The 26866-nt window shown below is 36.8% G+C and overlaps 1 protein-coding gene across 1 annotated transcript; it reads right to left on the bottom strand.

Moving 5' to 3' along the window:
• Positions 1 to 4042: 4042 nt before the first annotated feature.
• ism1 (isthmin 1) lies at positions 4043 to 26866 on the bottom strand. The gene is made up of 7 exons (XM_079842604.1): positions 26757 to 26866; positions 25988 to 26267; positions 12855 to 13070; positions 10450 to 10723; positions 8661 to 8804; positions 8444 to 8533; positions 4043 to 5245 (listed from the first exon to the last, which is right to left on the bottom strand). Exons 1-7 carry the CDS (start codon positions 26792 to 26794, stop codon positions 4728 to 4730), a joined length of 1560 nt encoding a protein of 519 aa, XP_079698730.1. The 5' UTR covers positions 26795 to 26866; the 3' UTR covers positions 4043 to 4727.

Genomic DNA, 26866 nt, shown 5'->3' with positions numbered 1-26866 from the left:
ACCCCTCCCCCAGTTTTTGTGCACCCTGTGCCAACAAGCCGTCTCTAGGTCAGGCATCGGGCCAGGTAATACGCCATTCACTGCAGCACTCTCCCCGTGAGCCCAGGCATTCGAGCTAGTGCTCGCCAAACAGCGACCTGGCAGTCCAGGTCAGCTATTCCAGGTTCCACGCAGCACAGGCTGCCTTCTAATTAAGCCAGCCAAGCAGCCGCAGCCCTTGCGGCATTGCGGGCCAGACACTTCCTGAAATGTGCTACACCACCCATAAAGTGCCAGTGCTGAGAGAAAGAGTGCAAAAGCGAATTGGATTTGGTCTAAAAACAGCCTTGCTTGAAACCACAACTCTACACCTCTCATCGGAGGAGGGCGAAGAAGGTTGGCCAGCTGCGCTGTGGGATTTCTTATATAAAAGCCAAATAGTGGTTCTGCATCATTGCAAAATTTTGGGACTTGGCTCTTTAGTGTTTTTTCCTTTCTTTCTTTCTTTCTTTTTCTTTCTTTCTTTCTGTCTCTGCAATCATAGATTTACTTCTGGATTTCGAAAACAAAATATTTATATACTGTATATTAAGAAATATTACAGTATAAGTGAAGACATAACTTTGTGTGATGATCAGATTGTTCTCTATAGTCCATATTCAAAATGTCCTCTTTAGTGAACTGTTAACTGTGGCCAGATCGAGTGAGACTAAATAATTTTGATTTGTGAATGAATCATTCAGACTGGCTTTCTGAACTAGATCAAATTGATTCATTGAAAAGATCTAATACAAAAGAATGACTCATTCACACAAATCAGACTAATTTCATATTGGAGTAGAAAATTAACTCAAGATATGATAAAACCTTAAATTAAATCTTAATTTGTGTTCGACTGAAGAAACAAAGTCACCTATATCTTGGATGCCATGGGGGTAAGCAGATACACATCACATTTTCATTTTTGGGTGAACAATCCCTTTAAGTCATTAAACATGATAAAATCCCCTATAACTTTATTTATGCAACTTGATCAATTATTCATGCCTCTGTGAATGCTGGGGAATAGATTAGTTGATTTTATACTGTAGAATAAAATAGGCCAGCCTTTCATACTTTTTTTTTTTAACTTTGGGATCAATACTTAAGGACTCATTGTAAAAATATCAATTGCAAATCATTGTAAATATGTACATAATAGAGCTTAAATTTGAACATAGAATTTGCTTAATATTTTAATGTAGTCGATTAATTTATTTAATGTATGTACTGTAGTGCGTTTCAAATGTTTTAGTATTAACATGGTCAATGTACTTTCCTGAGATAAAATAAAGATGCAATCATTTGTCATTTCTCAGAATATTGTGTTTCTGCTTCAGGTAAACTACAAAGACAATTCCAAAACAAGAGGTAAGAGATGTGAATAAGGCCTGAATTTTAAGCATTTTTTTTTTTTTTTTGCAATTATAAACTGATCTAACCATTACTGTTGGGGACTAAATACCAATATACAGCATGACTGGTGCATTATCTTGTCTTTGGTTATTATAGGTTTTCACACTTACATCAAATTAAATAGAGTAAAGATTATGCGTATTTGTCGTGCTGTTCGAAGGAGAGCTCTGGGCTCGGAATTTTGTCCTGTGCCCAGAGTATCCCCCCGTGATAGAGATAGTCTGGAACTAGACTGCATTGTATTATGGATTGTGTTGACGTCTAATAAGAGTTTATTAATTCAAAGTGAGGAGATGTGGTGGTGGAGGGATGCTAAAAAACTGTCAAGGAAAGGAGGTAAATCTGCTGTGTATATACACTTCTTGTTGATTAAATGTATTATGTTTAATCAGGTTTAATTATCTGAATGTGCTCCTCCCAAAATTTGTTAATAAAACATCACTAAAATGATGCCTAAAATTTGTGAGTTTAGTATTAAGGAGATGGCTTAAAAATGACAATATAACATAAAAAATTTCAGTAAACACCTTCTGTGAAGGCAGAAGTCTGTTATTATCCACAGCCGTTAGTAAGTCAGAAGCGCAGTGGAGCTGTAAATGTTGTAAGTTCTCGGAGGACATGTGGATTGTGTGTGAGAGATAGAGCTGGTATGGGGCAGGATCTGCCACCGCTCTAACACAGGCCTGATGTTTTAAAATAAAGCAGGCTGTTTGCTTTGATGTCGAGGGGCCTCTGAAGCAGACGGTCTGATTCAATAAAGATCACTGCTGCTTATCCAGCTCCATGCTGTAAGCTTAGCCTTCACTCTGAAGTGGGAGAAGACCGGGAGAATTCACTTGATACTAACAGCAGACGTTCTTGATCTGCGTCCTGCTGATCGCGTCTTATGGAGCTCAGAACGTGGTTTTGCTCAATGTCACCTGCCTGTGGGCTGCTGTCATGAAGTTTGACCTGTTAGGGCTGTTATGTACAATCATTTGACTTACTGCGAACATGCATCACAATTTAACAACACCTGCTATAGGCACCAAATTCAGGGAGGTGGTATTGAATTTGGTAGAATGATGAACCAAGATGTTATCTAGCTGGTTATGTGTACATTTTTGATGCAAAACATTACCGTTTGGTTTGTAGATTTTAACATGTACATACACATTCTGCCTTATTTTCCAGAACAAGTGTTTGTTTATGAATTTAGTTTCATTATATCCATCAGATTAAATTTTTTTATTTATATATTATTCATTATTTAAGAGTAAAAAAATTTAAGAATAATAGTAATAATAATTATATATATATATATATATATATATATATATATATATATATATATATATATATATATATATATATATATATATATATATATATATATATATATATATATATATATATATATATATATATATATATATATATATATATATATAATTATTTAAAAAAAATTTTTTTACTATATATATATGGCAGCCGGTAAACAATTTGGGGTCAGTAATATTTTAAAAGCGATTAAAGCAATTAATACTGTTATTAAGCAAAGAGCATTAAACTTATCTATAGTGACAGTAAAGACTTTTATCTTTTTATCTATTTCAAATAAATGCTATTCTTTTGAACTTTCTATTCATCAAAGAATCCTGAAAAAAAAATTCTGTTTCCACAAAAATATTAGGCAGCATATCTGCTTTCAACATTGATAATAATAATAAATGTTTCATGCGCATCAAATTAATATATTAGAATGATTTCTGACGGATCATGTGACACTGAAGACTGGGGAAATGATGCTGAAAGGTCAGCTTTGCAATCACATAAAAATAAATTACATTTTAAAATATAGTGAAATAGAAATGTTATTTTAAATTGTAATATTGTTTTACAACTGTTTTTACTGTATTTTTAAACAAATAACTGCAGCCGTAGTGCGCATAGAGACTTCTTTCAAAAATATTAAATCTTACTGACCCAAAACTACTGAACGGTATTTTAAAAAATATATATATTGCATATTTAATTTGTGACTTAACAAAAATGTAACATATCATGAAAAAATAGAACATGTTCTAGTAAATATAAAAGTGTCTGGCTTTAAAAAAAATTGGCCAGTGAAAATCTTCATTGAAGCGGTTCTAAGTTACAAGAAACCATTTTAATTAAAGCAAAGTATCTACTTGTTTGGCATTATGTCACTGCAGAGGTCAAATGTTACCCTGGGATTGGTCTAGCAAAAAACAGCATTGATACAAACAGGTGTGTTCTGAGACAAACTGAAGGGTTTCAGCGCTGGCCCAAAGAATTCGGCCTTCTATTCATGTGATTTCATGATCATAGTCAGAGAAATTACTGAGGAATTTGAGAATATGAGCAAGCTTGCAAAAAAGACCTTGAGCCCCATTTAAAGGGGGAAGAGTATTTTGCATCAGACATCAAAAGCGGAGCTTAGGCCTGTTTCTGGATGGCGCTAATAGGAGTCTTGTGGGTTGGCTTAACGTGTTTAATATCCGAGGATGGATCTCATTTGACTGTAACATAAGGTGAAAGACCCTTGGACCTCAGCAGTTCCTATATGGAATCATCTCCTGCAGATTTTACACATTGAGAGTCGTTTGGTGGTGCTGATGTTTGTGACATGGCCTATTTATTTAGCACTCAAAATGCATCCATACATCTATATGCACAAACCCCTACCATCGACACATAACTATGACTCAATAAATACTTTGCAAAGATTATGCAGGAACTTTTGACTGTTTTGTGTTAAAAAAAAAAAAAAAAAAAAGGACAAGCGATACAACAGGACATTATATAGGAATTCTGTTCATCCAACTAGACAAATATATGCATGTTTACACAGGAACCTGAATATTGTATCCGATATCCTTGAATCTGTCCAAGAATCCTGAGGAGATGCCTTCCAACTGCATGTAGGGCATAATACAAGCATGCAAAATCATCTCTCGCTGTCAGCCCATCATTGGTGGGGGGATTCCTGATATGACTTCCCTTTAGTTTTTCCCTTTTACTCCTTATAAAAATTCAGACAGAATGGCACATATGTTGAGAAAGCCCAAGTAATATAGATAATCAATACAAAAAGAACCATGATGAGTCACTTGGTATTATTTCTTTCCATGAAAACACTCTGGAAAGAGGTTCTGAGGGCAACCGTATGAAGATGATCTGTGCTTGTTGTAGACGGTGCTGTCTGTTTCTCGTAGCAAGTCCCGTTGAAACACACAGACAGTTTTCAACATGAGTTCTACTCTGTTTTAGGAGCATAGCAGCTTCTCGGCTCAAAACTCTCTGGCCTCCTCAAACTGTTTGTAGTAGTCCTCATCCTGGGGGTTCTCCACACATCTCTGTCCGTTATTGGGCGGTCGAGCCTGGTTGTAGCGGCTCCAGTCGCCCTTACAGATGATCCATGGTAGGATGTCCACTTTGTAATGCAGGTCAGCGGAGAACTCCGTGCTGATGAGGTTGGGCGTACCGGACCCTTTTCCTCGGGTGATGAGCTTCATGTGGTCGTCGTAGCAGCAGTGTTGGGCCGCCAGCGTGGTGGATTCCAGCGTGAGCATGGAGCGGATGCAATAGCGAGCAGTGGGTTTGTAGATCTCTAGCTTCTCCTTTGGCCCGCTGGCGTCCTTCCAGCGGAAGTTGCGCCTCGTTGTGGCATCGTGGACTTCTGCAGTGCTGTAGGCCACCTCAGTTGGGTATAAGCAGGGGCAGCTGGGTAGGTCGTTGGCCACTTTGCTCATGTATTTCTTGAGGAACTCACTCTTGCAGTTCATCCAACGCTCGCAACTGTCTGTATCTGAGGGAGAGTAACCAACATCACAATCAGGATCACACAGTTAACTCTTTCCCCGCCATTGACGAGTGATCGTCTTTCATGAGAAAACAATTCCCCGCCATTGATGAGAATTTACGGCTTTCCATGTTTTCACTGTGACATGTTATGTGGCACTATCATACATCTTCTGAACGAGTACAGTATTTCCGGATCAAAACACAGACAAAGAAGAAGCAGAAATGAGTGATCTCATATGTAAGCAGATGCATATGAAAAAGAATGCGATCCTCAACAATAAACATCAAAACGGCCTAATGTTGCAGAGTGAAATGTTGACCCAGGAAGTGGTTAGAGCTGTGCAAGCATTGGGTGTGTTGATGGACTCGATCTACCCCATCTATGTAAAAATGTTCTAAATTTTTGCTCAAAATGTAGCTTTTTTTATGAAATTTACTCATATTCAAGTGTTGATAAAAAAGAATGCATGAAGATAGAATAAAACAGTTTTTTTTTTTAAAATATAGAAATAATACATTTTTTTCACTGGCAGGGAAAGAGTTAAAGTAATGTTTAAATGTCTGATTAACACTTTTCATATCTCTAATATCTACTATTGATTGCTAAGAATGATATTTGCAAGGAATTTTATTGATTCCTTAAAGGTTCATATAATGATTGTAAATGATTGTAATAAAAATGCAATACAGTAATTGACTGATTAAATATATGAAATAAAAATGCAAAACAAACATAATACTGATAGAACTATTCATATATATCTTTAACTGATTTTAGTCCCCTTAAAGAGGTACTTCAGCGCTGGGAAGATGAATGTGTATTTAAACTGGGTCATTTATGTAGTAGAAATGTGAAATTATTTTTGAATTTGGTGCCTTCTAGACTGAGAAAAGACATAAAATGCATTTTTGTCTCATGTGGATGAAAGACTACAACTCCCAGAATGCACTTGCTTCGCTGCCCAACGAGGCCACTCCCAAGCCATGGCTACTGGTTATGACTTGCCCACCATTTCACCGCCCCCATCATCGTTTTGTTTTTCATAGTAATATAATCATTTAGTTCAGTTAGAGAATAAACACTACAATTAAAAACTGAACGTGTCTTTTCAATAACGCATGAGTGAGCCGAACGGAAGGCACGGAACAAACACAGCAGGAATCAGATTTCATTCATCACGAGAGCAAAGTAAGAGCTGAGCTGAGCAGAGCTGAGGTAAGTGTGGCAGTCATTCACGGCACGTGTCCAGTCTGGTGCGTTTTCAGATCATGCCTATGGAAGCTAAACTTTCATAGGAATTCATTGAAAAGTTGAAACACTCATTTTTCTCTGCACCGCTCCATTATGAATGCCCGAGGCCGAGACGAGTGCATTTACATTCTGTGAGTGAGATCCCTCCACTATGGGCGGGTTGAAAACATGTGGAACTAGCTCCTTCTACTGGCTGTAGTCTTTTAGACTCTGGCCAAAAAATCCTCAGATGACACAAAATGACGATATTTGCGTCATCGGAGGATTTTTTCCAGAAATAAAATGCATTATTATCTCATCTCAGGGGGATATGAGCGGGGAAAGTACCATAATTTGAATATATTACCGGGTTTCTACTGATACAAAGCTTAATGCTAAATCACTGAAGTAACCCTTTAAATTCATCATAACTTGCTAGTTGAATTTGTTTGATTCACTAAAAAGAACCAACTCATGAGTCATTTGTTCGGGAATTGGTTAGACTTCCCTGGTTGTGCTGTATGGTTTTAGCTGCGCCCCAATCATGGACCGTAAAAAAATATGGACGACGCGACTTCATTCTCTTCTGCTGAAGAAGAGTGAAGACTCCGGAGGTCTGAATATGGCGCTGACATCTTGCGCAGATTTGGGACCGAGTCTGCGCAGTAGAGAGCAGGAAGTAGAGGTGCAATATCAAAAGCCCGCCCACACTCTCGCAGATGCAGAACAATTCATTATGTCGGTGTGAAATTATCAGTTATGGAAATATAGAAATTAAAGCTTAAGCTCCAATCTCCTCCCCAAAAAGTCCCTTGGTGCCTCAGTGACAACTTCACTCAGAGAAGCCGTCAATCTCAGCTGTCAATCATGACGTCACACCCCCCATTTTTAAATCTAAAACTAAACTTATTTCAAAAACGAACACTTGAAATGAAATCATCGTGATAAAACCAACTTTGGGAAAAAAATATATGAAGTGTAATTTGATTGTTTAGTTTGTCTCACCTCCATTAGAATACACAGAGGGGCGGGGGTTATGAGCTATACTGGGACCCACCACCTGGGGGCGATAGAGGCGCGTCGGCTTCATTTTTTAACACGAGTGCTGCAGGCTTGGTCCCAATTCAGAGGCTGCATCCTACCCGAGCAATGAAGGATAAAATGCTTGATGGATCCTTCGCGGCCTGCCCTACCCAGAATTCACTGTGACCAGTGCACTGGCTGATATTTTTAGAAATATTGCCAGATTACACTTTTAAACGTAAGTATTGGGTTTCAACTTTCTCAAGTAGTTGCACTATATAGTAAGAAGAAAGTCATAAGACTGGTCCGTTTCGTGAATGAATCAATCTTATGAGTTGCAACCATAGTGTGCAACTACTACTATTATGAACTACTATGAACAAATCACACTAGTTGCACTGTATAGTTTTGATTAACGAAAAAGAGCAAACTCATAAGAAATCAGATTACAAACACTAGTCACGCTGTGGATTCAGTAGTGGTGTTGTGGTATGTAAGCAACGTTTACCAAGAAATATTATTTCTATTCTACCCTTACGAAAATAAACCATGGTTTTACTACAAATAAAACCAAAAAACCATGGTTATTGTAGTAAAACCATGGTAACCGCAAATTAACCATGGTTTTGATTCTCTAACCATAGTTTAACCATGGTATTTGTGGTAAAACTGTAGTTATATAAATGGTATTCAATTAGCCAAAAAACCATGGTTACTACATTTTTACTACAATAAAACCATGGTTAATTTCCGTAAGGGTAACTATAGGCTTTTCTACATTTAGAACAGTAAGCTAGTAGGTTTTATTGGTGTATTAGAAAGCTAAGCTGTATTCCTGTCTTCTCTAATGCCATCTCTCTGCTTGACGGTCCTATAAAAGCTGGCATGGGGTTTTGGTTTTCTTAGTGACCAGTTACTCAGGTGATGTTAAATTACAAAATAACTCACCAACTCCGAAGAGCTCTGTTGCATTAAACTCTTCAGTGCCAGCAAGCAGACTGACTTCTGTCGCTGCCGTCTTGAAAGCATCTTCAATCCCTGTACATAAGAAAGTGCCATTCATGTTTAAGATGGTCATTTGGCTGCATATGCCACTTCGTAATCTAGGTACAGGAGTTTTCTTGTATAACTTTCTAAAGGATGGTCCAAGGAAAGGCTGTCTTACCGGGACAGCTGGGCATGTCACATGTCCGTGATTCTGTGGCCGTGCAGGCATAGCCGCACGATCTGGTTCGCTTCTGGTTGCCGTTTCCACAAGACACGCTGCATGGCGACCAACCGCTCCAGTCACCTTCCCCATCGATGTAGTCTGTAATAGAGGCAAGAAAACAGTCAAATTTCACACATTCACTGGCACTTGAGTGTTATGACATGACTTGAAGCACAGGTTGTGCTGTACTCCTGTCCCACTGAGTAGATCTGATTTAGACTGTATGTTTCACATACCTGAGGCGCTTAAAGTCGGTCTGCTGGCCTATACTATTAGCATACCTCTCTAATTGGCTGATACACATGGGAGTGGGTGAATGAATGAGCCAAGTCTGCATACTTACGCCAACTTCCAACTCCTTTTTAAACAATGTACTAGAACTACTCTTAAATTTCTGACTGAGTGATGAGGGGCAACCAAAACAGTTGCTGAAGTATTGAGGTGGAGTGTTCTAATGTCTTTTTCTGACATTACAGTTTTATGGTTTTTAATATAGTTTTTATATCCTGACAATGGACGTTTACAGTTGGTCTGTCAGACACAAAAAACATCTGCTTGTGTTGGATTAGCAAGCACTTTAAGTATGCCTGAAGGAGGCCAAAACAAAGCTGACATGTTAATAATAATAATCTATTTATGTTTAAAATTATTATTAATTAATAGAACATAAACAATGATTGTTAGATTAATAATATTCATTGTATTTATATGCAAAACTATTTTAAATGTATAAGCTTTTTGTATTATAATCATCATCATTATTATTTAATTTTTTTGTTTATTATTTAAAACGTTTTTTTCCCCAATATTCATTAATTCAGATAATGAAGGAAAAACAGCCAAGGGTAGCAACTATGAAAAAGCTAAATTATAAAAGCGTTTTGATTTGTTTAACATTTTCTTTTGGCCATTACATAATTCAAACTTTTCTTGTAGTGTGTATAAATACACACTCACACACACACACACACACACACACACACACACACACACACACTCACACACAAACCAACCAAGCAACCACAATCTATATCCACTCCCCCTGATGAGAGAAAAACAAAGAGCTTTGGTCTTAAAAAGACAACATTACTCTCAGCGCCGTCAAACCGCATGGTCACAGTTGAGTGCGGGCCAACTCACAGGCAACAACATGTCTGAAACCCACATGAGCCTACACACACCGCTAATGGAAACGAATAAGCCAATCAAGAGCAGATATGGCAAACCCTCAGGAATGAGTCACGGCCACAACAGGCCGTGTGTGTTGCGAGGAAAAATTATACGGAGAATTTTTTAGCTTCGGATTGATATTACCTTAACCCATTGATCAAAGACTGTTCCTCATAAGCAGAAGGGTTTAGGCAAGTGGTGACAGGGTAAGAATGTGTTTGACAGGAATTGCAGACTCTGACAGTAACACGCATTCACTCATTTAGCTCCACTTTACCAACAAAAAGACAGAAAGAGAGCTATTAGACTGGAGGAACAGATGCTCTGGATTCTCTCTTTCCTCCTTTGATGTTCAGGAGTGTTTTCTGTCGAGGAGACAGACTCTGCCACACAGGAATCTGTCTATTACAGGAAGCAATCTACAATCACAAACTCCATAAGAAGTGCTGTCCTTGTTATAGTGACGGCGTAAATCATCTGACGTGCAAATTACAGATTCCATCACCTCACGGCAGAGCCATATTTAAGCTTTGTAGAGTCCTTCATTAAGACAATAACTCAAGATGCAACGTACCGTATTCTGTCTGTGTTCTGCTTGCCGTCCCGGCAGACCCTCTTCGCTCCCAGTCTCCGAGCGGTTTGAGGAAGTTGCTGTCCTCCGTGTTGCTCTCGTAGGGGTAATCCTGTTCATCGGGCCCCTTTGGAGTGGACATGGAAGCTGAGGACGAGGAAGATGAACGCTGCCACCAGTTCCTCCAGTTAGGAGCCACCCAGCCAGGCTTGTTTTCTTTGCGTAATCCCTTCTCTGGCTCAGAACCTTCCAGGCTGTCCACCACTTCTATGGTAACCTAAAATGATTTTAAAAGATACTGTCATTAGTAGTGTTTACTAAGGCGAACATTGCTGTTGTTATTATTATTGCTCAACCTTAAAGGATTAGTTCACTTTAAAATGAAAATTAGCCCATGATTTACTCACCCTCAAGCTGTCCCAGGTGTATGACTTTATTCTTTCTGATGAACATAATCGGAGTTATATTGAAAAATATTGTGACGCTTCCAAGCTTTATAATGGCAGTACTCTATAACGTACTCCACACTGCTCCGGGGGTTAATAAAGGCCTTCTAAAGCGATGCGATGCGTTTTTGTAAGAAAAATATCCATATTTAAAACTTTATAAAGTAAAATATCTAGCTTCCGCCAGACCGTCTTCCGTATTGCAAAAAAAGCGTAACTGGCGCGACAATGATATCAGATGTAAGTGTTTTGAACTGCAAGAGGTGTTACACTTTCTTCGTAAGGTGAATACAGAAGGCGGTCTGGCGGAAGCTAGATGTTTTACTTTATTAAGTTTTAAATATGAATATTTTTCTTACAAAAACCCATTGATTTGCTTCAGAACGCCTTTATAACCCCCTCTAGCCTGTGGAGTACGTTTATGTTGGATGGATGCCCTTTTTTGAGCTTCAAACTCGTGGTCAAACAAACACAAACCGTGTCATTATAAATCTTGGCTGCTTCAGGATATTTATTAATATAACTCTGATTATGTTCATCAGAAAGAAGAAAGTCATATACACTTAGGATGGCTTGAGGGTGAGTAAATCATGGGGTAATATTTCCTTTTAAAATGAACTACTCCTTTAAGGTTAGGGATACACACACACACACACACACACACACACACACACACACACACACACACAAATGTATTTATTTATTTTAATCATTCCGTACCATGATATATCAAAGTACTATGTTATTACCATCTGATAAAATCCAAACTCCAACTATTTCCTTTTGTAAGAAACATTTCAAAACAGTAATTTCATGCTGTGCTATAAAACTAAATCAAACACTGCAGTCTGTATCGGTCCCTTTTATTGTGAATCTAATTTGTTTACTTGCACATGTTGAGAATAATCATACAGATCAAGGGTGTTTGTTGTACGGAGAGAGGTTTTGTGGAACATCAAACAGTGAGGGGTAGTGTGATGTTGTGGAGGTCCAGATGGACGTTGGCTTAGGTCATGGTCATGCTCTGAGAGGCTCTGCAGTGACACCCCCCACCCCACCCAAACACCCCACAAGTAACACATGTGCCTCCCAGATTGGGGCAGGGGGTGGGCTTCCCCTCTCTAGCCTCTCTTTCTCTCGCTCTCTCCACCTAAACATCAAGTTCAAAGGGCCTCTCAGCCTCCTTAAGACCATGAAAGCCAGATGATGCTTTGGATCAAAGATACCCATGCCCACAAGCACACCCCCCCCCCCGAGCTTCACACACACACACACACATTCACTGCCATCTTAAGACATCGATACACTCTATCCTTTCTGCCATTCTTGGTCAAGACTCGCATGTTTTTCCCTTCTGATGTGGATCGAGCCCGTGCTGGATTAGTAGGCGGCCGGTGCCGTGCAGGTGTATGTGGTTACTGAGACTCGGCCAGGTGGATGTTAGATGGTGTGTGTGTGTGTGTGTGTGCGTGAGAGAGAGAGAAGGCGGGGGGACCAAAAGGCTCTGTTTTTGAAAAGAAGTGCTGATGTGCATCAGGGCTTTCTGCCACTTTCCCTTTTTAAAAGAATTTACTTTATGTGCTTGGTCAGCCATGTCTCCTTTAAAGTCTTTGTGTTTGTGAATGTGCACAGCAAAAAAAAAAAAAAAAAATCATTTTATTATTCATTATTTTGTCTAATTCAAATAAACTTGCTTGCAGAAATGTGTAAAATAAGAGAATATTATTTAATTTACACAAGTATATTGATACGTTTATTTCTTACCTCATTGGCAAATAAGTATTCTGTTAGATTTGTGTTTTCTTAAAGTGGGGTAATAAATACATTTGGGGTGAGAAAAATAAAGATATATAGGTCATTGGCTTTTATACTGTATATAAAAAATAATATTATAAATGAAACTAACATTGCAAGCGATTTGTTAAATCTCGGAAAACGAATTGAATTTCAACATCTTCCTACCTGTATGTTGGGGTTCTGCCGATTTATATCAGCTTTGGAAAGATCAGGGAAGTTCTGCAGGTCCAGCACAAAAGCTCCTGGGCCATCTCTCTGCAGGCTTCCCCCTGTCCCACGATTCTGAGCCCAAGGCTGAGACGCTGGAATATGAGCCACTCTGGATTGTCTGTCACCCTGCCCCATCTGAACAGAGGAGCTGCTTTCTGCATTGACATTATTCTGCATGAAACAATAAGAGAAACAATGGAATATTAGATGTGTAGCTCTCAATGAGTTTTGCTTCACCTCCCTTTTAAAAGTTAATGAGTCTGTTTATTTTATCATGCTAACTATATAAGGTTAGTTGCATTTTATTGTTTGCATTTAGCATAGCTGTCCACTATCAGAATAAACCTGTGACCCAATTTTTTCCCGACCCACCAGTTGGCCCACAGACATTGAAGGACTTGAATCGTTTTGAATAAAGATAAATGTTAAAGGAAGCCATTCGGAGTGAATCATCCCTCTGTGTATAATTCTCAACTCTTTGTTGTCACAGATTCAAAAATTAATCTCAATTATCCGCTTGTTTCTTCACTGACCTCGTGAGACGATCTACAATTGATGTTAGACTCAGCGTGGAAGTATATTTACATTGTGTAACTTCGCAACAAGGAAAAAAAGCAGCGCCCCGGTATAAATACAGATGAAAGTGGTTAACATTGCTCAACATCATTAGATTCATTATTCACTGGTTAAAATGGCAGAGGTCAAGTCTCAATCAGAGGTCACCGTCAGCAGGAGCGCACAGTGGCAACCCAATCTCACGGGACAACTATTTACGAGGTGGCAATTTTGTATGAATTTGTACGATGTGAATGGTACAAAAATGTAAAATGTTTCGAAAAAAGTAAGCACCAATTCGCCAAAACTTAAAATAGTTACAAATTGCCGTGAGATTGTGTTGACAGCAGGTGACATATGGAATAGTGTTTAGCTCCAACCCTGAAAGACATCGATAGAAGTTCTTATTGAGAATTAACAGAGGTTTAGATGTTGATGTTGTATTGAAAATGTTTGGTCACCATTATGGTGATCGGTGTTTCATTTAGTTGGGCAGTTTGACTCTTGGCTTTTTATGCGAGTTTGTGGTTTTTGTTACAAAACACATAATCTGTTCAAATCAAAAGAAGCCATAATCAAAAATTGTCATGGATAAAAGTGTTTGATTAAACTCATCACTGAATAAAAATATTAATAAATAATATTCACCAACAATACTTTTTTGGCACAGATCAGACATTCTGAATTCTGATTTTTAAATACATTCAAAGGGGAAAAAGTTTAGACGCACACAGATATCAAAAACCAGCAAATGCATCTCAACAATGGTGACATACTTAATGCTGCAATGCATGCTGGGAGCCATGCGTTTTATACTGTGGTGGCTTTGTTGGAGCTAAACTCTGCAGGATATCAGCTCTCTAGGACTGAACTTGCCTACCCCTGACTTAGAGGTACAAAAATGTACCCTTAAGGTTACCACCACAGTGACGGCCACGTGTACCTTAAAAGGTACAATTTTGTACTGTTTTTTTTTTGAGAGTGTAGCTAGTTCAAGCTAGTCATCAGTGGTCATTTGCTGCTCTAGATGTTTGGTAAGATCAACTATCAGCTAGTTTTTGACCTGGTAGATCATCGTGGTCAACCTGGTTAATGCTGGTAGACCACCTTGGACTAGTCACAAACCAGCTACAATGTTCTGACCTGGTTTCTCCAGCATGATTTGTTCATTGAATCAGTTCAGGAAGTTAAGCAGGCAAATTGAGGACTTTATATAAACTTGCCAGCCAGAAATGCGTCAAAAATGGCAACCTGAGCACAGGCATCTTTTTCTTCCCACCTGAAATATGCGATTGCAACCTAGACGTCTTTAACACCCTTTAAGCCAGCCATATGTTCACGAAAGAAACCTTGAAGACTGAGATCAAGGGAAACAATACTGGTTTCATCCAGCTTAGCCCAGCACTGTTTGTTTACACTGACGGAGATTAGAGACATTAGCAGCTCCACTCACTCAATCTCACCTCAAATGGCCTAATTACCCACAGGTGCTACATTGCTCCTTATCACCCCATAATATAAACACACACACTAGAGACTTTCTGTGGATCTTATGAGAGCACTAGGAGAATAGCCCATCATTTAAAGCTGCAAGAGATCACAAAAAGCCTCATAAAAAAAGATTAGCCTGGTGAACATAATCGGGTGGAGAGAAGTTTGAATCTGATCATTTAAAGGGACTGAGGGGAAAATCTAAATTAATTATTTGATTATTATCATTATTTATATAATTAGTCGCTGTGTTTAATGCTATTCCCAGTATTGTTTGTGTTGTTGTTTTTCTGTGGAACACACACACAAAAATAAAATATAATTTGGTTCAAAAGATTTTTTTAATTATATATTTTATCAAATAATTGCAGTCTGGGTGAGTTTAAATAAGCTCATCAAAGCTGCATTTATTTGATAAAATATACAGTAAAATATTACTATTTTTACTACATAAAAACAGTAATATTGTAAAAACAAATACAATATTTTAAAATGTAATGTATTACTGTGATGGCAAATTTGAATTTTTTTCAGCATGATTAATCAAATCTTCAGTGTCACATGATCTTTCAGAAATCATTCGAATATGCTGATTTTCTGCTCAAGAAATTTTCCTTATTATTATTATTGTTAATAGTGTTGAAAACTATTTTTTGTGGAACCCCTAGTACATTTTCAGGATTATTTGATGAACAGGAGGTTTAAAAGATCATAATTTATTTGTTATAAATGTCTTTACTGTCACTTTTATCCTTGCTGAATAAAAAATTAATAGTACAGATTTATACTGACCCAAACGCGTGTATATGTGAAGATTCGGTTACAGTTTATTTTAAGGTGTCTTTGTTACAGTGTAATTATACATTTAATATTAAAGGGTTAGTTCACCCAAACTTTACACTCTCAAGACCCATAAAAGATACTAAAGACGTCGTTACAAAGTCCATCTCACTACAGTAGTTCTACAATAACTTTATGAATCGGCGAGAATAGTTTTTGTGCACAAAAAAACCCTAAATAACGACTTATATTGTGATGACCGATTTCAAAACAATGCATCATGAAGCTTCGAAGCATTATGAATCAGTGAGTCGATTCAGCGGTTTGAATCGCCATAGTCACGTGATTTCAGCAGTTTGGCGGTTTGACACACGATCCGAATCATGATTCGACACGCTGATTCATAATGCCTCGAAGCTTCATGATGCATTGTTTTGAAATCGGTCATCCCTATGTAAGTCGTTATTTAGGTTTTTTTTGCGCACAAAAACATAAAGTTATTGTAGAACCACTGTAATGAGATGGACTTTGTAACGACGTCTTTAGTACCTTTTATGGGTCTTGAGAGTGAACCGTGCATTGTGCCAATAAAGGCCTTTCTGAGCCATCAGATTACAACTAATATATCTTCATTTGTGTTCCGAAGATGAACGGAGGTCTTACGGGTGTCGAACGACATGAGGGTAAGTAATTAATGACAGAATTTGGGTCATTTTTGGGTGAACTAACCCTTTAAGTACTTACTATAGGGTTAGGATTAGAGTTTGGTTGAGGGTTAGTTGCATGTAATTATGCATAAATTATTATTATTTATTCATAAGTTATTACTATAGTAACTACATGTAACATATGTACCAAAGACACCGTAAAAAGTGTTACCGAAGATTCTTGAACCATTCAGTTCTGTTTTCCTTAAAACAGCACAAGTAAATTTTGACAATCTTATTTTTTTCTGAAAACTTTTCTTTCAAATTGGCAGCCTAATTGCAGTAAGCACAGACAATATTGACCTCATAACCTCTTATGTTTCACATCTGTCTCAACAGAGTCTGAAAACAAAACTTCTGTCTGTTTTTATGAAATGTAAAGAAGATATTCTTTAGTCATTTTAAGGAGTTGGAAACATCAAAGGCTGATGGCCTGGCTCCTGTCTTTCCTTGGATCAAGAAAGGATTTCTGGCTACAGTCCTACACGGTTCCACGCTAGAGCTGCTGAAATAGATATAGAACGAAACACATATTGCAAAATTGTTGTGTGCCTTGCTGGCTGACAGAAAAAAATATGCTTTTCCCTGTCAAAGAGGGTTGTAATTGTTTTCCTGTAAGACTGCCAAGGCATGTGTTCGCTGTCACATACACACAGAGGGGGCAATTACTCCACAATTGGACAGCTATAAGTAGCTTGTAATCATGCATACTGAGCTAGACAATAAGATCAAAGGGCACCATCAATCTTTTGTCTCTTTCTCTCCTCCCTCTCTTTCACTCAAGCCATTTTGTTTGACTGCCTAAGTGCAGAGAGCAGTAGTGCAGTGTAGAATGCATTTCGCTTCAGGTAAAAGGGGAAAACAGTCCAGCCGTTTTGGGGAAGGTACTCTGAAACAGTTGTTTTCCAAGATACTTGATTTTAAAGTGGCTAAACTATAGTCAAGCTACCCTTTTGAAAAAAGTAGTTAGACTACTAACACTTCAATAATGATAATCAGTACAGCTTTTCCTGGTTCATTTAACTGGCCCACCCAAATGAACTGGTTCATTTAAAGGAGTTAAACTTCCCAAAACAACTTTGATATGCGAGTGCTAAATAATGAACAATATGCAGTGTTTAAAAACAAGGTGATGTAAAGGACAAAGTCAGCAATACTGATGTAATATCATCTTGGTTTGACAGAAAAATAGACTGAGAAACTGTAACGATCATCAGAGTACACCAACGCCTATTCGCCTGTCAATTCAAAATCCTAGAAAATGTTGGATATACTGGATTACTACAACTGTAGCCATGACAGAACATTATACAGTTCCTACAAAGACATTACACACACCATTCTTCAAACCGTATGGGCCTCTGACTATGAAAACAGACACAAGGGTGACATACAGACGCCCCCATTACATTTCGGACTATTTCCACCTCCCGCTTCCTCTTCATTCCCTTTGCTCAAGGAGCATGACACCATTTCAATTGGGAGCCTCTCGGGGGGTCTTCTCAGCAGACTGGACAGGAAACGAAGGCTAAACACAAAGTGCAAAAGGCTTTTCAATGCAACACCTATATGAAGTCGAAAAATAATTGCTTTTCTGACTTTAGGAGGAAAATACACTACGTCTTGGAGTGTGGACAATCATGTAACCAAATATTCAAGACCAAAATGTAAAATCTTAAGGATTGTGCATTCAAAAACCTTCACTGATCGGAGAATATTAGGGCCACTAATTGGGATGTTTCCCTCAATAGCAGTACTATGGCTATGGAAGCTCGTTTCCGCCACAGAAAAATAAAAATAAAAAAAGTAATTGTGACTTTTTATCTCACAATTCTGACTTGTAATTCTTGTAATTCTAACTTTTTTTCTCAGAATTGCATGATATAAAGTCAGAATTGCGTTATATATAGTCCGAATTTTGTGATATAAAGTCAGAATTGAGTGTTATAAAGTCAGAATTGTGTGATATAAAGTCTGAATTGTGTGTTATAAAGTCAGAATTGCGTTTTATAAAGTCAGAATTGTGAGATATAAAGTCAGAATTGCGTTTTATAAAGTCAGAATTGTGTGAAATGAAGTCAGAATTGTGTGTTATAAAGTCACAATTGTGTGATATAAAGTCAGAATTGTGTGATATAAAGTCAGAATTGCGTTTTATAAAGTCAGAATTGTGTGATATAAAGTCAGAATTGTGAGTTCTAAAGTCAGAATTGTGTGATATAAAGTTAGAATTGCGTTATATAAAGTCAGAATTGAGTGTTATAAAGTCAGAATTGTCTGAAATGAAGTCTGAATTGTGTGTTATAAAGTCAGAATTGCGTTTTATAAAGTCAGAATTGTGAGATATAAAGTCAGAATTGAGTGTTATAAAGTCAGAATTGTGATATAAAGTCAGAATTGTGTGATATAAAGTCAGAATTGTGTGATATAAAGTCAGAATTGTGTGATAAAGTCAGAATTGTGTGATATAAAGTCAGAATTGTGTGATATTAAGTCAGAATTGTGTTTTATAGTCAGAATTGTGTGATATAAAGTCAGAATTGTGAGTTATAAAGTCAGAATTGCGTTATATAAAGTCGCAATAGCAAGTTATAAAGTCAGAATTGTGTGATATAAAGCCAGATTTGTGTGATATAAAGTCAGAATTGCGTTTTATAAAGTCAGAATTGTGTGATATAAAGTCAGAATTGCTTTTTATAAAGTCAGAATTGCGTTTTATAAAGTCGGAATTGTGTGATATAAAGTCAGAATTGTGTGATATAAAGTCAGAATTGCGTTTTATAAAGTCAGAATTGTGTGATATAAAGTCAGAATTGCGTTTTATAAAGTCAGAATTGTGTGATATAAAGTCAGAATAGCTTTTTATAAAGTCAGAATTGTAATATAAAGTCACAATTGCGTTTTATAAAGTCAGAATTGTGTGATATAAAGTCAGAATTGTGTGATATAAAGTCAGAATTGCGTTTTATAAAGTCAGAATTGTGTGATATAAAGTCAGAGTTGTGTGTTATAAAGTCAGAATTGTGTGATTTAAAGTCAGAATTGCTTTTTATAAAGTCAGAATTGTGTGATATAAAGTCAGAATTGCGTTTTATAAAGTCGGAATTGTGTGATATAAAGTCAGAATTGTGTGATATAAAGTCAGAATTGCGTTTTATAAAGTCAGAATTGTGTGATATAAAGTCAGATTTGTGTGATATAAAGTCAGAATTGTGTTATATAAAAACAGAATTGTGTGATATAAAGTCAGAATTGCGTTTTATAAAGTCAGAATTGTGTGATATAAAGTCAGAATTGTGATATAAAGTCAGAATTGCGTTCTATAAAGTCAGAATTGTGTGATATAAAGTCAGAATTATGAGATATAAAGTCAGATTTGTGTGATATAAAGTCAGAATTGTGTGATATAAAGTCAGAATTGTGATATTAAGTCAGAATTGTGTGATATAAAGTCAGAATTGTGTGATATAAAGTCAGAATTGCGTTTTATAAAGTCAGAATTGTGTGATATAAAGTCAGAATTGCATTTTATAAAGTCAGAATTGTGTGATATAACGTCAGAATTGCGTTTTATAAAGTCAGAATTGTGTGATATAAAGTCAGAATTGCGTTTTATAAAGTCAGAATTGTGTGATATAAAGTCAGAATAGCTTTTTATAAAGTCAGAATTGTAATATAAAGTCACAATTGCGTTTTATAAAGTCAGAATTGTGTGATATAAAGTCAGAATTGTGTGATATAAAGTCAGAATTGCGTTTTATAAAGTCAGAATTGTGTGATATAAAGTCAGAGTTGTGTGTTATAAAGTCAGAATTGTGTGATTTAAAGTCAGAATTGCTTTTTATAAAGTCAGAATTGTGTGATATAAAGTCAGAATTGCGTTTTATAAAGTCGGAATTGTGTGATATAAAGTCAGAATTGTGTGATATAAAGTCAGAATTGCGTTTTATAAAGTCAGAATTGTGTGATATAAAGTCAGATTTGTGTGATATAAAGTCAGAATTGTGTGATATAAAAACAGAATTGTGTGATATAAAGTCAGAATTGCGTTTTATAAAGTCAGAATTGTGTGATATAAAGTCAGAATTGTGATATAAAGTCAGAATTGCGTTCTATAAAGTCAGAATTGTGTGATATAAAGTCAGAATTATGAGATATAAAGTCAGATTTGTGTGATATAAAGTCAGAATTGTGTGATATAAAGTCAGAATTGTGATATTAAGTCAGAATTGTGTGATATAAAGTCAGAATTGTGTGATATAAAGTCAGAATTGCGTTTTATAAAGTCAGAATTGTGTGATATAAAGTCAGAATTGCATTTTATAAAGTCAGAATTGTGTGATATAACGTCAGAATTGCGTTTTATAAAGTCAGAATTGTGTGATATAAAGTCAGATTTGTGTGATATAAAGTCAGAATTGCGTTTTATAAAGTCAGAATTGTGTGATATAAAGTCAGAATTGTGTGATATAAAGTCAGAATTGTGATATAAAGTCACAATTGCGTTTTATAAAGTCAGAATTGTGTGATATAAAGTCAGAATTGCATTTTATAAAGTCAGAATTGTGTGATATAAAGTCAGAATTGCGTTTTATAAAGTCAGAATTGTGTGATATAAAAACAGAATTGTGTGAAATAAAGTCAGAATTGCGTTTTATAAAGTCAGAATTGTGTGATATAAAGTCAGAATTGCGTTTTATAAAGTCACAATTGTGTGATATAAAGTCAGAAATGTGTGATATAAAGTCAGAATTGTGTGATATAAAGTCAGAATTGTGTGATATAAAGTCAGAATTGTGTGATATAAAGTCAGATTTGTGTGATATAAAGTCAGATTTGTGTGATATAAAGTCAGAATTGTGTGATATAAAGTCAGAATTGTGTGATGAAGTCAGAATTGTGTGATATAAAGTCAGAATTGCGTTATAAAGTCAGAATTGTGATTTTTTCTCACAATTCTGACTTTATATCACACAATTCTGACTTTATTTTTATCACAAAATTCTGACTTTATATCACACAATTCTGACTTTAATATATCACAAAATTCTGACTATATCTCTCAATTCTGACTTTATATCACAAAATTCTGACTTCATCACACAATTCTGACTTCATCACACAATTCTGACTTTATATCTCACAATTCTGACTTTATATCACACAAATCTGACTTTATATCACACAAATCTGACTTCATCACACAATTCTGACTTTATATCACAAAATTCTGACTTTATATTCACACAATTCTGACTTTATATTTTACAATTCTGACTTAACATCACACAATTCTGACTTTATATCACACAAATCTGACTTTATATCACACAAATCTGACTTCATCACACAATTCTGACTTTATATCACACAAACCTGACTTCATCACACAATTCTGACTTTATATCACACAATTCTGACTTTATATTCACACAATTCTGACTTTATATTTTACAATTCTGACTTAATATCACACAATTCTGACTTTATATCACACAATTCTTACTTCGTCACACAATTCTGACTTCATATAACGCAATTCTGACTTTATATCACACATTTCTGACTTTATATAACGCAATTCTGACTTTATATCTCACAATTCTGAATAAAACATTCAGAATTGCAAGATGTAAACACAATTGTGAGATAAAAAGTCACAAGTATCTTTAAATGTTTTATTCTGTGGCGGAAACAAGCTTCCATACAATACACTACTATCCTTGGTATGTTTTTTTTTGTGATTGCACTATACAGTATTATACAGTATGCACATTATACAGTACTTACAGTGTACTTACCTTAGAAAGTACTGGTTATAAGTTAACTACATGGGTTAAGGTTAGGTTTATTGGTAGGTTCAGGGTTAGTACCTATAGTTATTACCCAATTATTGTAATTACTACAATAAGTACATAGGAAACAGGACTGTAAAATAAAGTGCGACCAAAAAAACATTAAGGATTATTTTCATATTTTCAACAGTAAACTGCCACTTGCAGTTCTTGTTTTGAGAATAAACAAGTGATAAACAATGGACATAAGGGTAATATGTTTTTAATCAAGATATTAAAGAATAAAATATTTTCACGATTTTGCTAAACATTTGAATTTAACTTGATTTAAAGGAGCTGTATGTAGGACTGTGGCCAAAACTGGTACTGCAATCACTTTCAAATGACTGTAGAGCGGTGTATCCCCTCTCCCCCTCCCCCTGACTCGAGGTTGCCAGATACGCTGCAGGATGCAGCAGGAACGTAGGCTGCTACACGGAGCTTTCAATGGCAAGTGACGAGTCGTACACAGTAAGTTTTTTTTCTTTCTGTTAATTATGTTTATGCTTCAAGAGTGATGTTTTGTGAAGTAATTATGAATCGCAAAAATGTACTAATGGCGATTAGCCAAATATAATCGTAAATATGAACGCTCGCATGTGACAGTACATTCCCACATGAAAAAATACTATAGTAAAATTACAGCAAAGCTAAATAACATTAGCAATGGTCATACAGGTCAACTTGCAGCATGTTTTGTCCACTATATATGCAAAGAACGAATGAGGAATCATTTTTACTGAGGTAACGTTAGGCTACTGTCTCAAATACGTTTACACGGTGCTAATAGGCGTGCTAATGTTGTTTTCCTCAGCGTCCCAGCATAATGACAGAGAAACAGGCTCTGATAATGCATTACTAATGTTAGCAATGACGACTCGCCGTTTTTATTTACCAAACAATTCCTTAACGTTACCTTTTCAGTTCAATGACCCACCTCCTCCATCTGCGCTAACCTAACGTTACTTTGCACGAACATGCATATCTTTGTTCGACTGTCATGAATATTTGAAATGTCCATTTACATTAAGTACAAGTTAGCCAAACATAGATGAACCTTACCTGTCCAGGAGAAAATTAGCAACGTTGGCATCAGTCTTCAAATTATTCTCCGTTTTCAGCCGTCTCTATCTTTCAAAGGCATCTCAAATCCTTGTTTTATTTCGGACACTGTCACGACGTTTTTCTGATTCATAACGAGGTCGTTTAGGTTTCGTGAAGTTAGACATTGTTTATCCAAAAAGTTTGCAGCTGCAGCTGTGGTAACTAGAGCAGAGCTGGCAACCCGAATGCAGAAACACTACTGACTTTGTGATTGGAAGACAGGTGGAGGGTGGCGCTTCAGGCCAAAACACAACATGTCAACATCAACATCAGTTGAGGGCTGCAACTTCACTTTTAAAATGACAATATCTTGGCCGGACAACCGTTGTCAGTGATATAAATATTTGAAATTAACATGATTTCTTAATGTCTAGTGACATATCAGGGCCATTTTATGATTAATTGAAATACATTTCTTACATACAGTTCCTTTAAGAAAGCTTACATATTTTATTGGCATTATTGTGAGAAATATTGGCTTTTAATGTATCCATTATTTATTTATTTAATTAAATTTCTGGTAAGTATGCTCTTCATTCTATATCAAAATCTTAATTTTTTTGACTATAACATTGTGAATCCTCTAGAATAAATGATAAAGAAATGATAAATAATTCAGGCTGTGGCCACTAGAATGTTTAAAGATTTGCAGGTGCTGCTGGTTCTCATTCTGTATCTGTTTATTTGGGATCAGAAGCTGCCAGTGAAGCTTTTTTGTCATCACCAAACTCTGCTGCTTCCATCCCTCACTGCTGCCCCCAACTCTCCTCAAACCTGGTTACGTTTGACACATTATATGTACATTCCAGACATATTTCCAACAGCCGTGTATGTCATAAACGTGTTCGGAAAAAAGCGAGTTCTGTCCCAGGACTCTCCGCACAAAACCACAGACTTGACCTCCAGGGCTAAACTGTAAAGACTCACTTGGGATTCATTCACTTCCTTTAGCCACTGACTGAAGCAAAACCAGTGAACAGACTGTTGAAATACAAACGTTTAGCTTTCAGCTTCTGAAATATAAATCCAAACAGCTGTTCGAGAGAGAACTACATAATAAAGCAGTCCTTTAACTCTCCACCTGAATCACATTGCTGCTGCTCCTCTACAAGAGAGCCACCATAGTGGACAAACACACATTCATCATGGTGCTATGCCAACGTTTGCTGACTGACAAAGGCATCTTGGTGTCATGCTAAAAATACATCAAAAAGCCAGCCGCAGGGTTTTTAATGCACCCAACAAAGCCCTGTTGATCTCAAACCTTTCTTGACCCCAGGGTCTGGTCTCTGGGAGCACTGCACTTGCTCCGTAAACAGATGGCAGAACACTTTTAGCCTAAATCTGCACAGACTCATTAAAGCCAGGTTTAATCTCGGCCAACAGCACTAAAGGTCTAAACTGAGAATGTTTTCTGTTGCTCCCTGAAAGTAACCCTGCTCTGTTTTAATGGCCCACAATCATGTTGTGCACCAATGGATTGAATACATAGGGTCTATATTTGGCTTTCCTGGACTGATTGTACCATAGTTTTTTTTTTTTAATCTTGGCACAGTCTAAAGCAAGAACATATTAACAGGATGCTTGGGTGACACTGATGGACCAGTGGTGATAAATGATAGCCTGCAGCTTGTTAACTGGAGGGAAAGAGACCATCTCTGACCCTGACTGCACCCCGGCTCAGTTTGAATTGTGCTATGTGAAAGCTACCTGACTATATACACAATAATCCATGAATCACTGCAACATCACAAATAATGATGTTAAAGGGATAGTTCACCCTAAAATTTTAATTCTGTCATCATTTACTCTCCCTCAACTTGCTCAAAAACCTGTATGCGTTTCTTTCTTCTACTGAACACAAAATAAGATATTTTTAAAGATATTTTTTAAGACATTTTTCCTACTATGGAAGTCAATGGGGACCATCAACTGTCTGGTTACCGACATTCGTTAAAATATCTTCTTTTGTGTTCAGTTGAAGAAAGAAACGCATACAGGTTTTGAGCAAGTTGAGGGAGAGTAAATTATTTTTCATTTCAGGGTGAACTATCCCTTTAAGGAAGTTTTATTATCGCAATGTGTGTGTATATTCTATTCATATCTATCTATCTATCTATATCTATCTATCTATCTATCTATCTATCTATCTATCTATCTATCTATCTATCTATCTATCTATCTATCTATCTATCTATCTATCTATCTATCTATCTATCTATCTATCTATCTATCTGTCTGTCTATCTGTCTGTCTGTCTGTCTGTCTGTCTGTCTGTCTGTCTGTCTATTCTTGATGACACCAAAAATATAGATATTTATTTATTTATTTTTGCTTTGTGACTTTATGCAATTTCTCGTAACTGAAATGTCAAAAAACAAAATAAGATTAAATAAATTCCCCCAAAAAAATAATGATTGCAAATAATGATGAAACATAAAAACAAAAATAAATTATGGATGATGTAAAAAATAAAATGAAAGAATGTTACACTGCAAAACATCTTAATAATCCCACAAACAGACTTACGTTTCTAAATGCAAAAAAATATAATTTCTTTTGATTTTAGAGTGAAATGTGATCTGGGCATGTCACCCGTTCTACAGACTAAACTCACCTCCGCAACCGAGCTCACAGTGTCATTTCCGTGCTGCAGCGGGCTGCTCCGCAACACCGTGATGTGTAACGTCAGAAGAAGGAGTCCCAACAGCAACAGCAGCTCCGCCGCCAGCCGCACCATCCTTTTCACTCGAGCGCTCTTAGGACCCTGCGCCACTGCCGCTGCCGGGCTTCCGCCGCCGCCTCCTGCCGCTGCAGACACTCCGATCTCCGGATCCGCCGCGGACGAGGAGCCGCCACACCACTGCGGAGCCACCTCGGGGTCCAGACCAGCAATACTCAAGGGAAAAAGAGTAACCAGCTATAAATGAACTCGAAGAATCACCCCACGTTTGAAAACCGATCAGATCAATGAGTGACCTATAGCTCCTGGCCTTAAAAATGGTATAATCCTGATGTCCAAAAAGAACGTGAATTACTTTTAAAAAATAGAAAATTAAGTCCCACAAACTCCAAAGCTGTGTACCATTCCATTGAGGTATTTACTGCTTTTTTAACATTAGTATAAAATGCAAATCAAAAGGGAAACGTGTGTGGAGAGAAGACTTTACTTCTTCATTGAGGAAAAACTGGAGTTTTACTTGTACGCAGGTAAATCAGGTACATCGGCGTAAGAACACAAGTCTCAGACCCTGCCTGCAGCATTCTTTTCCTTGAAAATAAAAACTAAAAACATGAACAAAATAGAGAAAAGTCTCCAGCTCAAAGAAATTCAAATTCTCGTGGTCTGCCCTTCACGTCTAATATAAAAATTGTGGTTTGGGTACATTTTTGCGCTCCGGTGCGTTGCGCAAAGTGCTGTCATCCTCTCCAAACGCCAATGTGTCCTCAGGGATGAAGTGTAGTTCACTACAAGCCCATCTTCAGTGTGATCAAA

This window comes from Gobio gobio, assembly GCF_949357685.1.
Source record: "Gobio gobio genome assembly, chromosome: 18".
Taxonomy (NCBI): Eukaryota; Metazoa; Chordata; class Actinopteri; order Cypriniformes; family Gobionidae; genus Gobio; species Gobio gobio.
Note: the sequence above shows the minus strand (reverse complement) of the source record. Positions and strands in the feature narration are given on the sequence as shown.